The following is a 14,056-nucleotide window of genomic DNA, read 5'->3' on the forward strand; positions in this document are numbered from 1 at the left end:
AGTTGATAGTCTTAATACAGCACTGAGTTTATGTTACCTTCCAAATTTTCCAGTTCTCACCAGAGTTGATATGATAGAGAATGAGAACCTTAAATAGTCTGGCCGATAGCATATTTGTTTTCCTCCCTCAAGCTTGAGAATGGGTCTGGAGGGAAGGCTAGACCAGGGGAGCTACAGCAGAGGCGTATGGGATCCAGCTGATTTGGGCTCCAGATTCCTTTTTCTCGGCTGCATGGATATTTCAAGTGAACCTGTATTGGTTCTCACTCACCTGGGTTGTATTCTCAAAATCTCCACTTCCTGGTGGGTGGAGTTGGGCCTCCAGGCCCTGAGCCTCCTCCCCAAAGCACACAGCCCATTCAGCTGCCATATCTGCTGCTTAATTTTATCAGAAACATGCAGTAGCAGCAGCAGCAGGTGAAAGTCTCTGGAAGGAACATTCTGACACAAGGGCAGTCTGAATTAATGAGGAGTGACACAGGAACTCACCTCAAGGATCCTAAGTTTCTATCTCTCCAAAAGCTCAACCTTCTCTTAAGACAGCTGAGTGCTCCTTGAGGGCGATGGGCTGCTGGTCACATTCACTCATGCACTACAGACTTCCTGCAGGTCCAGTCCCGGCCATTACCGTGATTCTGTCTTATTTGTGAGAATGCCCAGGCTGTTCACTTTTCCTTCCAGACACTTCCTGGTGTTAGTTTACCCCTGCTGAACAAACACGTGAATGAGGTGGGTTTTCCTAAGATAATTAGTCCTAGTCATTACAGGGTGAATCCAAAGAGAATTTGGGCTGGTGCATTCCTATACACTTTGAAAGACCCCTACCATAATCGTGCCAGGTGAATCTTCAATTTTCTAAGACAAATGGTGAATCTTAAGGGGAGTATTTTATCCTCTTGTGAGGAAAAGTACTTTAAAATGTGCAAAACTGAGGAATCAGAGCTTAAGGAAGAAATCAGACCTCATTCTGGCCAAACTTTAAAGGATGATATGGTCACTAACTATGGTTGTTGCTTGCTATCCCACATGATGTATTTAACCCAAAGTTCTTATAAATATTGGTGATCGTGTATGGGAACTTGGCCTTCATGGCAGAAATTGATTACTCAGCAAGTACCCTAATTCAAGAAAAAATAGTGGTCCCAGCCTCCACTGGATCAAAAAAAAAAATCTGGTCCTGAACAGTTAAACATCATTCTTTCCATGCTTTTATAGAATATAAGTTAATCTTTAAGCTCTGCTTCTGATGTTGCTCTCCTTTATATAAAATGATTCTGAATCATTAGTGTGATTAAGAAAATACTGAGACCTTTTTTTTTTTTTGTATTCGCATATGACACCAAAGCTGCAAAATAGAAACTAAGCATGGTAATAATGCTGGTCCAAAGGTGGCTAGATATAAACCCTATCTTCTGGGCCTGCTGCCAGGAGGAGAGCTAGCTGCTTGATGGGAGCATGATATGCTTCCTCTAAAACCTCCTTATTTGGGGGTTCTCTCCAGAGACAGAAAAGGAAACCCATGGCAGGCATTAGCCTTGGAAAGCAGCACCAGCTGGTTTCTCATGCCAGTGAAAAGCACACAGGACAGGCGCTTCCTGTCCCTTCACATCTCTGGCACACCAGCAGTCACCCTGGGTTGTACCCAAATAAGGGGCAGCCAAGACAGCAAGGTGAAGCCACAAGGCCAGAGAGGCACCTGGCAGATGGTAACTCCCTCCTACGTTTCACTTCACTGACTCAGCCAAGGCTTAGTTTCTGTTTTGCAGCCTTATGGAAATTTAGCTGGTCAGATCATTTGAAGTATGTAATCACCTGACATGCTAAGTGTCTGTGAGTGCCAGAGACACAGGATGGCATCTGACCAAACCCTGCCCTTGTCTAGGAAACACGCTGGAGAAGAAAGGTGGCAAGGAGTTTGTGGAAGCTGTTCTGGAACTCCGGAAAAAGAACGGGCCCTTGGAAGTAGCTGGAGGTGAGATGGGGAAGCCACTGTGCTCACCTGGGTGTGGCAAATGCAGAGTTAGAGGAACCCTTTTAGGAAGGAGCTGAGAATCCAGAAGGGTGTGGCAGTGCAGACATGGCTCTGCAGGGGAGGCAGAGGACAACCGTTAGCTTTACAGCCTGGAACTTTATCACCTGCTCATTGTCGGGGGGTTAAAGCTACTGAAAACCACCTTTGCAATTTTGTTTTATTACTTCCAATAGCTGCTATATGTTTGGCATCTAGACCACAAATTTTGAGGAATTACAGAAGCCGAGTTTGGCAAACCGGGCGATGAGAATTATAGATAGTGATAGTGAACCATCTGCAAAACTGCTGGTAAGAGAAGCGAACTAATAATCTTCATTCAGCTGTCTGTATTTTTAGTGTGAAGCATGCAAATACACATTTTTCATTTGCCAGTTACACCTTCCTGGTATAAGGAGGAAGAAAACGACCTGGCATCTGATGTGGGGAGGATTATTGCTAAGACCTGGAGACAGGGCACTTCTTACTCACAGCTGCAGGCCTGAATTTTGGAATTTAGGTGGTCAGTAGGGCAGGGCAGAGGGCCTCCTGAGGGTCTGAGAGTCTGTACAGCAGGGAAGGTCCGGCCCCACCATCTGTGTGAGGACAGGCCACCCCCTTCCTCACTTGGTGTTCCAGTTTTCTCTTCTTACTATGTGGTCCCTGATGCCCATTCTGTCTTTCAAATTCTGTCTGTTTTTAAAACAGATTTTAACTTAAATGTAAACATCAATAATAATGAGGTAACATCTGCACAAACCCATCAGATTTTGCCCCTCTTTCCCCAGTGACTACACATGGCCCCCATCCCAGGCTAGTCTCAGGGCCCAGTAGGAATAGGGCATGGCATTCTCTCAGCTGATGTGTGCCTTTGACCTCTGGTCTACTGGCAAAGGATATGCCATGTAGGCACTGATTATAATAAAGTTCCTGCAGACAGTTCCACCACAGTCCCACATTGTACAAGGGAGAGCATACACAGCCTTTCCCACCCAAGCGGGGGCTGCTGGCCTTGCTTCCGCCACCGTCTGCACCAGCCCGCAGGTCCCTTCCCTCAGTGTTCCAGTTTAAGCCTGGATGAGACCCTCACACGTGTGCAGTCTGATGGGAGGTGGCCCAGTACAGCTACACACCAAACTTCTGGTGAAGCCTGAGCCACAGTGGATGCCAGCCCATTAGATTAGCATGGCACAAGACATTTTTTGCTTGATTTAATAACACATTTTGTTCTTTATTTTAAGAGCTATTTTAGAAAATGTTTTAATATACTTTAAAAAGTATAAAGAGAATAAAACATGCCCCTGCTCCACTGCTCAAAGATAATCACTGTTAATATGTTTCTTTCCAGTCTTTTTTCATTCACAGTTTAGCAGTGACTTTTTGTGTGGACCAACCAGTGAATTAAACCCCCCATCTCGGTTCTATACACCAGCACTTCAGACCAGAGTTCTCAAAGCCAAGACTCAAACTCAGACCCCGATACTCTTAGTTCAGAGCTGTTTCTCCTGCACCACGAGATGCTACCCACAAATCACTCCTCCCCCAGTATTGACTAGTGACACAACCATAACAACCCATGTTCCTTGGATGGTGCTGACAGGTGTTCCTCAAAAAATGGGTTTCAGAAACATCCAACCAAACAAGAGTTTGGGTGTCCTGCTGTAGCGGTGGTGTTGTAGACATACAACATGCAGTGCTCACCAAGCCCGTTGGCCCCAGAACCACCTCCTTTGCAGAGCATCCTATGGACAGGGAATCTGGAACATGCTCTGGGAGACAGGTGGACTTGTCATATTTCCTGTTATGTAGTAGACCCAAGGCCTATGCATTAGATCTGACAAGGGAGAGGTGGTCCCCCTATGGAGATGTGTAGCTGGAAGAGAGCTCCTCTTCCAAGAAAAGAAACTAGTTCCATCCTAAAAATCCATTCTAATTCGGCCACAGTGAACAGATCAGGCAGTCAAACAGTGAGGCCGCCCTCAGCAGAGGTGCGGCCAGGTTGCTCAGCCACTCATTTAAAGGGGTTGCTTTCCTAGTAGGCTTGTCCTGAATTGGGCCTAGGAGATTAAGAGATACGTCCTAGTTATCTGCACATGAATTCACATGAGGAGAGGTGGTTGGAGACCCAAAAAGGCAATTATTTTAAGGCAGTAAACATTCAGACACATTCAATCAAGTGAGATGGGCACAGCTCTGCCTTCCAGGAGCACCCTGGAGGGGGAGCTCATTGCAATCATGGCTAAAATTCCTGGTGGTGATGCACCCTAATTGCAACTTTCCAAGGGTGGGTTGTGGCTTGGCTGCCCAGAGAGAGGAGACTAAATGGTAAGCATTTCCCAGCTCCTGCTTACATTAGAATCACTACATGGCAGGCAGATGCGTTCCTCCTCGGACAAGGGCCCTCAGAGGGCACAGGAAAACACACTGGTAGGAGAATGGGTCTGTGTTTTCACCTTCTGACAGGTACTTTGCACAGGAATATATGCACTGTTTCTGTCTTGTTCCTTCTAGCTGCTGTCAGTGCAGGCCATGGCCTGCCCGCCAAGTTTGTGATCCACTGTAACAGCCCAGTCTGGGGTGCAGACAAGTGTGAGGAACTTCTGGAAAAGACAGTGAAAAACTGCTTGGCCCTGGCTGATGATAAGAAGCTGAAATCCATTGCATTTCCATCCATTGGCAGCGGCAGGTAAGGAACACGCTTGTCACCATGGTAGTCATGAGTGTACTTCTCTGTGTACATGGCCTCCGGGTCTGGTGCTCTCACTCTGTGCAAGGCTGCTGAGGTCACCTTCAATCACTTGCCTTAGTCAAGGAGACCAGAGCACGAAAGAGGGGAGAACACAAATGTCAAACAGTGGTGAGGGGCAATTGAAGAGAGAAAGACACGAGCCCAAGGACAATATAAAGCTTCAATTGTGACAGCAAATGTCATTACAGAAGGGGACCTCAGTGTGCACTGGGACCACAGAGACAGCGCCTCAGTGAATGAGGTTTGACAGGCACTGAGACTTAGATGGGTGGAGAGGACAAGCAGGTGCCAGTGCAGGGGTTTTAGTTAAGAGAGTGACCTTCCCAGCGTGAGCCTGCAGCTGTGTTCCAGTTCTGCGTCCCCCAAGCATCCTTCACTTCGAGAAACCTGCTTGCTCTAGTCTGTCTCACTGTATTGCTGCCCTGGGTAATTCTGATGGCCTGCTCATGAGGGAACTGAATGGAGAATTATGTGATAACAAACAGGGCTGGGCCCTGCCCCACCTCCCATCCCTGAAATATCCCCTGAGTAGCCTCCCCAGGGCTTTCAGGAGCAGAACGATTGCCCTGAGGCAGATGCACAACTCAGAGGCCCCACTGGAGGAGTGTAGTCCGCTACAGCTGATGATGCAGGCAGGTCTCTGATTGTGCACCCCCAGTGCCAGCAATTAGTCTGTCAGCTGCCTGCCTATCAGAGCAGCACTGCACTCTGGCTTGAGGGTCAGGCCCTGAGTAGAGTCCTGGCTTGGCCACTGACAAACTGAAGGATGGCACATAAATTAATCCCCACTCTGGAAAATGCGTGTAATGATCCCCCTGTGCCATGATGCAGACACATGGGCCTGTCAGGCAGCACCACCTCTGAGAAAGTCCCAGCACCCATCACCCATCACATTACCAGTATCCTTCCTGCCGAGGGTCTAAGGCTCAGGCCTCTGGAGGGCTCGGGATCTTGTTGGGCAGTGAAGCCAAGGGAAACTGGACTTTTGAGGCTGCAGCTGTTAGAGTCTTGGGCCCACAATCTGGGGTTCTATAGTGGCATGTGGCTTGGTTTGGACAAAGTATCTGCCACTGCTCCTGGAGCTTCCCACCACTGTTTGTGAGCCTTCTGGGGTCTCTACCCATCAATACATCCCATGACCCCAGAGGCTACGCTGCCATCCTGGGCCCAAGCGACAGTCCACAGAACCACACCTTGTTATTTATAGAAAGCTGCTTTTTTCAAAGCACTTCCTTCCAAACTCATGAGGAGGATGAAGAGTGGATTTTACTATTTTCAGCCTGGGCAGGCCTCATAATTCTGTTTCCCCCAACACCACCATCACTGAGGTCCCATGCCTCAAGTGACAGTGACAGAACCAGCACTGGAGGAGCTTCCTGTCACATCACTCGGACAGTGTACCCAGCAGAAGGCCTATTCCCCAGGGCTCTCTGTGGCCAAAGAGGTCACTTGTGATTAGCAGGACCTACAAGAGGATCTGAGCACGGGGAAAGATCTCTGGTTATGCCTGCCCCTTCTCTTTTGGAGCCTCTATCACGGCCTACCTCCAGCAAGGGCAAAATGGTACAGCAAGCATTTCCCCAGCAATCCCTCTCGGTTTTGTGAGCTGTGAGCCTCCTGGACCAGAGGCTCCTTGGAGTGAGGTCCCTTAGTCCTCTGAGCCGTTCAAGGAGGCTCTCTTCTCAGGCCCAATGGCCAAAGGAAGCTGGAGCAGCAAAACCACCACGTTCCCGGTCCCCGCAGTGTGTGTACCACATCCCTGCAGTGTGTATTTGTTTGGGGGAGAAGGGATGCTGATCAGAAAACAAGTGAAAGCACATGCCGGTGCCCACACCCTCGTGCATACCGCATGCACACCCAGCTCCACAGTCTCTGAGCTCAAGTCATTGCCAAAGGCAGGACGACCACAAGCACCCAGACTCCTGATGACATATGTGGTGTTTCGGATTGCCCTGTACATTTTCAGTCACTACTTCTTCATTCTAGTCTCTCTTGCCAAGAGCATATGTGAATCTTCATTCTTAAAGTCAACACCATTTAAATGCATGTTGAAAGCAAAAGCTAACAGAGATAGAGTATCTAAAAGCCCTTTCATTTTGTTCTAAGAGCACCTGGCAAAGATGAGCATCCTTCATGAGGTGGTCAACAAGTAGCCATACTTCATGCTTCTCCCATCTCCCATAAAAAGTCTGTTCTTTGGCACTGTGCTGTGTGACTGTTGGTAAATGAATCAACCTATCTGTCCCTTGCCTGCTTTATCAGCAAGCAAGGTTTTAGGGACTGCCCTTCCTCACAGATGGTTCTGAGGCTCAGTTAATTAGTGCTTCGTACACTTTGATCTACTCTGATGAAAGGTGCTTCCGAAGAGAGAGGCAATAGGAGTCTTTATTGGAGGTAATAATTTCACGCCCTTTCATATGGCTATTGCAAAATTCTAAATTGAAGCATAAAAGTAATTCCCATAAAAGAGCATCTGTTATTACAAACTTATTTACATTTTTCATGGAGTGAAAAGTTTTAAAAAATAATCAATTGAAAGCTTTTAAGAGGTGGAATGGCCAAAGGCAGCACATGTGCACTGCTACCTGGCCACATCTGCCAGGCAGACCTCACCCCACAGCACCATGTAAACAGCTGCCCTCTCTTTCATGAGTAAAACATGGGATTACTCCAGAGCTGGCCAGTAAATCACAGTGAGTTTTAGGAGGGGAAATAAAACAGCTTGTTTGTGACATTCGGTGTCTCCAGCATAGAAGTCATGTTGGAATTAAAACAGTGTCAGTGCAGACATGCTGGTGAAGAGCGTGGGATCACTTTCCCTCAGCTGGGGCCTGGCATCTTGGGCATGTGGGAGGATGACCGCAGCCCACCTATATGGCCACTTGCTCCCTCCAGCCCGCAGTGTAACCTGGCCTTGGGAAACCACCTCTGGCATCTGGACATCCTGTCCTTGGCCATTCCAGTCACAATATTTATGGACACTCCCACTCCCTTGGCTCTGTTTGACATTAGGGGGTGACCCCTTTCTGGAGGGGCAGTACATTGAGAATAGCTAGTTTGGGATTTTGATTAAACTTTCCTTAGATTTATGAGCTTCAAAGGAAAACTGATTTTTTGGGGTTTTTTTTTCAATCTACCATTTATGGTGTTTTTTGAGCCCCAACCCTATGGTAAACCCTTTATCCGCATTATCTCACAGTAACCCAGAGGTGAGCATTGTTATTAATTCCATTCAAAGGCAAAGAAGCCAAAGTTTGGAGGGGTTAAGTCACTTACTTGAGGTCACACAGCTTGTACTTGGCAGAGCCAGAATTTGATTGGAGGCCCTTCAGAGCTTATGACATTAGGCATATGGAACTCATGTCTCCGTTGGTCAGACAGGTTTCTGCTCCCACCTCTTCTCATCTTGTCAGAGGGCATGTCCTTGCTTGTGCACTCTCTGTGTGTGTTGATTTCTACAGGGAACCCTGGAAACACCACCTTAGAATTCCCTAACCTGCCCAGGCACAGCCATCGGCCTCCCTGTGCCCTAGCCATTGGCCTTAGAGGAAAAATAGAAGGATGGAAACAAACTCAAAGACCTTTGAATTGGGGAGAACTATTTATTAACCCACAGCATGTGAGCCTTGGAGCAAAAGAAGATGAGAGGCACTTCAGGCTGCTGTAGGCCAAAGCTGGGGGGGCAAGAGTGGGTCACCTTCCCTTCTGAGTCTTCTCCCTCCTGAGCACTGTGCCTCTCAGCACAGAGTCCTGATGATTTGGTCTTTCCCTATGGATTGAGTAGCCTTTGACTGGGGCAACATCAAACAGTCAGGCAACTACTCAAAAGCTGGATAGAACATGGAGGAACGGTAAGGGCCCAGAAGCAGCTAGCAGCACGGGGAGGGGGACTAATCCTAACAGAAGAGTGTCGGCAGACATTTTCCCCACATCACTCAAGCTTCCAAGACATCCAGCCCTAACCTGTCACCTCAAAGCCAACTTGGGTCATTAGACTGGCGACTGGCCCAGCAAGAAAAAAACCAGAGTCCACCTGGAATCCACCTCTACTCCTACCCAGCTGTGAAGGGAGAGCTCCCAGCCCATCTCCTCCAGAAAATCTACCTGGACTCCCTCCATCCCCAGGATATACCCTTTCCCCGTGTGACTCTCTGGGGTCCCTAATTGGTCTGCTCCTCACAGCTCTAATCCTGGGCTCCCTGCATGCCTGACTGGCCCATTGCTAGAGGGCAGTACACCAGGAGCAGGGGCAATTAGGGAGGCGCCACACTGGAGAGGATCTGCAGAACTGGAGGAACTCAAGCCTTTTCTGGGTTGCAGCCCTTGTGAACCCAGAATCTCTGCATTTCCAGGTGGGACGGGGGGACAAGCATCCAATGTGTATACCCGGCGTCACTGAGCAGGCTAACCCAGGAGGGCACTGGACTGAGAGGGCCCTTGAGGTCCCCTTGTCCTAAACTAGGGAAACTAGGACCCTTGGGAAAAGCTGTTCCAGACACAGCTGGAGAGACTGCAGAAGAAATGCAGATGTCTCTTTAGTCTGCTCAAGAAAAGGTCCCAGCCCTGCCAGTGAGGGGAACTTAAGGAACATGCTGTAAACACACCCACAGGACAGGTTGGGGGCTCCAGAGGGTGGGGACCAGTGGTGGCCGCAGCAGCATCCTTATTCCCACCTGTCATCATCACGGATACCCCTGAAGTACCTACTTTCCAGTCGCAGAAACTAACCAAAGGCAGCTGGGACCATAGAGTGGAAGCCCTTAACCCCTCTTGCTCTGTGGCATCTGCTCTCATCTAAAGGCAGACAGTGCAGCTTCAGGACAGAGTGACTGTCACAGTGGCAGTAGGGTGGAAAGTGGGGAGCCTTGGCCTTGCAGGGATGGCCATTCAGAGGGTTGTGCAACCAGCGAGGGAACCTAGCCACCCAGGAAGCCAAAGATAAGTGCGACGCCAGCAGGCAGGCAGCTCCCTTGGAGGCGGTCAGCTGCACCAGGAGCCTCTGGAGCCCCTGCCGTGCCACCACTTGCTAGTGCATGTTGGACAGCAGCTTTCTGGGAGTCTGGGGCCAACATTTTTACCACAGTGTAACTGCAGTGACAACAGCAGTCACCCAGGCACATCTGTCACAGGGCCTAGTGTTGGGGAGGCAGTTTTCCACTGTGTGAGCCCTTGGACACCACCCACGTGATTGAGGACTCTGTGCCATGCCCTGGTGCTGAATGTGCATGATCTCATCCAATACTCTGCTAACTCCATTGCACAGGGTGGGGAGACAAGGCACAGAGAGAGGGCTAGGTCTCAAATCCTGTGTGGTTCCAGGAAATCCTGAGCTCTTAACCACTCAGGCCACCCTGCATCAGAGGTAGAGCTGAGACTGGCCTGCCCAGGCCACTGCATGTGCCACAGCTGCCTCTGTCTTACAGGTGTGGGGCTGTGTGTAATGCACTCCTGCAAGAGCATCTATTCACACAGTCCATTGTGTTACAAACATTCTTCACTGCAGCAACTAGGAAACAGTTTGGGAAAGCCATTACCTTTGCTGTTCCTTCCTGGTAGCCCGCGTGCTCCAGATCAGCCATAGTCCGATGGCAGGATTTCTTCTTTAAGCTGTGGCTTCTTCGGACAGATGGGTAGGTGTGTCAATAAGAGGTTTTCCTGGAAAAACCCAGACTCACGTTCACCCAACAGCAACCTTGAAGGACAAGGCCAGGCACGTCTGGCAGAAGAGCGGCCTGCTCTCTATTAACAGGAGAGTACGCAGGCACGGGCACTGTGGGTCTAAAATCTTCCACTCCTACCTTTCTTCTCCACTTGCATGTCCTTACCCTTTGGGTCCACCCTGAAAGCTCAGATTGTAGACTCCAGGCTACATAAAAGAGAGAGGTTCACGAAGAGTGGCCCCAGACTTGCTAACTCAGAAACTCTGGCGGCACCCTGCAATCTGTATTTTGACCAGCTCTCCATGATTCTGATGCAGGCTAAAGTTTGAGAACTACTGATGTATATGAACAGGAAAGAACATTCTCTCACTGAAAGTCACACAGACTCTCAAGGGTCCAAGGCAGAGGGATGGAAAGCCATGGGAGGGGTCTATATCAGAAAGTGCTGGGCATAGGCAGGAGTGATGGGCACACTTTTGGTGCTCCAGCTGGCAGGGCATGGGCCAGAGCCACTCACTGTGTGTACCTGCCTAATGCCACATCTCACCCAGCTTGGGCCAGATGTAGCTAAGTGTTGGTGATGCAGTGGCCTGGGCGGTAGCTACCAGGTGGCATTATGTCCAGCTCAGGTGGGGCTGGGCAGCCACAAAAGGAAACATGCTGTGGGTACCAGGCCACACAACACACTGCCATTCCAGGCAGTTCCACAGGCCCTCACCTCAGCCCAGCTTACCTGTGCAGGTGTGAGGCCAGGACAGGTAGGAGGGCACCCTCACTGGAGGGAGCTGACGGAGCATGGTCCCAGGCTTCACGTTCACAGAGCAGCTCCTCTCAGTCCCGCTCACCCAGGTCAAGTCCACAGACTGGCCTCTGTCCACTCGGAGCCCTTGGAGTTCCTTGGCCTGAGTGCAGGCCACAGCTGGAAGCAGCTGCACAGCTAGGAAGACACCCCCCAAAATGGAAGGTCTAGTCTACCTCCTCAGGTGATTCCCAACATGGATCTTGCTCTGGATAACCCATCCTCTGCTCCTTGACTCCTGTGAAAATAGTCAAGGCAGCAGTGCCAGATGTGGTCAGAACATCTGCTTCCCAGGCCAAGCTTTCAGATTTGCAAGTGGGCCTGGGTGCCAGGGGACGACCTGCCCACTCCCTGCAAAGCCCTTCCTTAACTGGCCCCGCACCCTCTATTATGGCTCATCTGTTGGTCGGGAGCCTCCAGTGTCTCCTCGGGGAGGCTATGCACATCTGATGACCCTCTCCTGGCCAGAGCGGCTCTGAAGTGCTGAACCGTTCTCCATAGCAGTGGCACTGTGTGCACTGGCAGCTCCATAGGGGCGCTGTGTGGCTGAGGAGGAGCACCTGTGTGTGAGGGAAGCCCAGCCCACAGGCTGGGGACATACCCAGGGATGACACCCCTTGTCCTCTAAGAATGAGCTCCTTTCCTGAAGCATCCAGAAGTTCTAAGCTCTTTATCATTGAGCTGGGTGAAGCCATGTTTGACCAAAAGCAAGTGGGTTTTCTCCTGTGGCTGTGGCATGTGCTGAGCACTGAGGGCAGTGGGATGTGCATGGCTCTGCAAGCGACCAGCCAGGTGCTTCAAACCTCACAGGCACGGAGCGAGTGAGACTAGTGTGTTGTAACAAATTCTCACCTTACACGTTTGAAAACCTCTCCTCCTGGTGGCAGATACCCACCTGAAGGACAGTACCAGCACAGATAGGCAGGTTGGCCCAGCACCTCGCAAGCCAACATGTCCACAGGCTCAGCAGGCAGATTGTAGATCTGCCAATGAACAAAGAAATCCCCATGAAAAATGGCCCCAAACTCTCACCCTCAGTGTCCTTAACTGAAGATTAGGATCAGTTAAGGGATTCGAATCCAGGGCCACTGGTTCCAAACCCTGGTTATTTCCAGTGGACCAGGCAAGCTGCTGCGTTCCTGCCACTCCCCTCCCAGGTCCCCTGGGTTATGCATGTACCATGCTGACCAGGAACAGCCTCAGGAACACTGTATAGAGCAATGAGTGCCAGCCTTCCCAGTCCTGACTCCAGGTGCTTAAGTTCTGAGCACCTGCCTTCAAAAGTTGACACAGACATTTACTTTTAAATGGAAACATGGATTCAGATACATTTGGCTTGGAGACTTGGATGATATCCCTGAGCTAAGGAGCCCACTTGACCCAGAGATCTTCCTCTGCACCCACAGCTCCCTGACACCCTGGCCTTTGGAGTGGTATAAGCTGGTGTGTAGTAGGGGTGGATTCCTGGCTAGGAGCCCCTGCACCCATGAAATCCAAAGGCTGGTGCAAAGGGTGTGACCCTTCTATGTGAGTGGATGAGGTCAGCACCTTCGCAGAGAACCTCCAGCCTCCAGTCATCCCCTGGGGCTGACACCCACCGGGAGCATTGAGGGCCTGGGCTGTGGCTCAAGCCCCATGCTAGTCATAGGGACGATGGGCAGAGGAAATGTAGGAGCTCACACTGCGCTTGGGGGACTTTTAACACACACCACCAGACACTATCCTGTCTGCTTGCTGGATGCCTTCTCCAAAGGCACTGAGCATACTCTCCTGCAGATCACAGCTCTCTGCCCGGTTGTCCTTTGTCTTGTGAGCACTGGGTTTTCTCACACCTGTGTACAAGCAGCCAGAGGGCTCAGTGGACACTGTGACCCAACATGGGGCGAGCTACAGCAGCCAGCCTCGAGGGCCTCTGAGGGTGGTGACCCCTGGGGAGGGCGGGTCCCATGGCCACCTTGGTTGCTGAGCACGTTTGTTCTCTCCTGTAGGAATGGTTTTCCAAAGCAGACAGCAGCTCAGCTGATTCTGAAGGCCATCTCCAGTTACTTCGTGTCCACAATGTCCTCTTCAATCAAAACAGTGTACTTCGTGCTTTTTGACAGTGAGAGTATAGGCATCTATGTGCAGGAAATGGCCAAGCTGGACGCCAACTAGGCTGAGGAACTACAGAACCAGCCCCTGCCTCCAATTTGAAAGAAAAAACCCTTTCACTCCTACTGGGAGGCGGGAACCTTTTCATTTTCAATTTTGCTCATCTAGGGAAAATAAGGTTTTGGTTTCCAGTTTAATTGTTTTTGACCTTCTAAAATGTTTTTACGTTAGCACTGATAGTTGGCATTACTGTTGTTAAGCACTGTGTTCCAGACCGTGTCTGACTTAGTGTAACCTAGGAGATTTTATAGTTTTATTTTAATGAAGTCCTAATTGACGCAGAGCAATGGGGAGAACAGTGTCTTTTACATGTTGCAGAAGCCAGGAAGCCCCATTTGTAACCGTGTGTTGTGGTGCTTTATTGTACACCCAGTGGCGTTCTTTTTACTCTAATGTTCTTTTATTCTCAGAAGAAAAATCATGAATTTGCAACAGATCTAATTTTTGTTTACTTTTTGTCTTAATGATGGATTTGAAAATGAAAGATTTAAAAAGCAGAACAGAATCTGTTGTCCTTAATTATATTTGCAATTTGGAATTTGTGTGAATTGATTTAGTAAAATGTTAAACAGTTGTGACTGGCGTGTTGCAAGTTATTGTTCCCATGAGTCCTAAGTTAGCTTCTCTAGTCACACGATGCGGGGGGCAGGGTATCCTACCCCAGGAGACTCCATGGTGGCCAATGCATC

At 49.6% G+C, this 14,056-nt stretch overlaps 1 protein-coding gene across 1 annotated transcript in view; it reads left to right on the top strand.

Annotated features, from left to right (window-relative positions):
- The window catches only part of LOC103581978 (core histone macro-H2A.1), a gene marked incomplete at its 5' end in the record, with an annotated part of 28,679 nt that extends 14,734 nt beyond the window's left edge, over positions 1-13,945 (top strand). Inside the window, 3 exons of the mRNA XM_008563672.1 lie at positions 1,883-1,972; positions 4,520-4,694; positions 13,205-13,945. Of these exons, the coding sequence (XP_008561894.1) occupies positions 1,883-1,972; positions 4,520-4,694; positions 13,205-13,370 (431 nt within the window). The remainder of the gene's footprint in view (positions 1-1,882; positions 1,973-4,519; positions 4,695-13,204) is intronic.
- Between the last annotated feature and the right edge of the window lie 111 nt (positions 13,946-14,056).

This window comes from Galeopterus variegatus, unplaced genomic scaffold (assembly GCF_000696425.1).
Source record: "Galeopterus variegatus unplaced genomic scaffold, G_variegatus-3.0.2 Scaffold14489, whole genome shotgun sequence".
NCBI classification, from domain to species: Eukaryota; Metazoa; Chordata; class Mammalia; order Dermoptera; family Cynocephalidae; genus Galeopterus; species Galeopterus variegatus.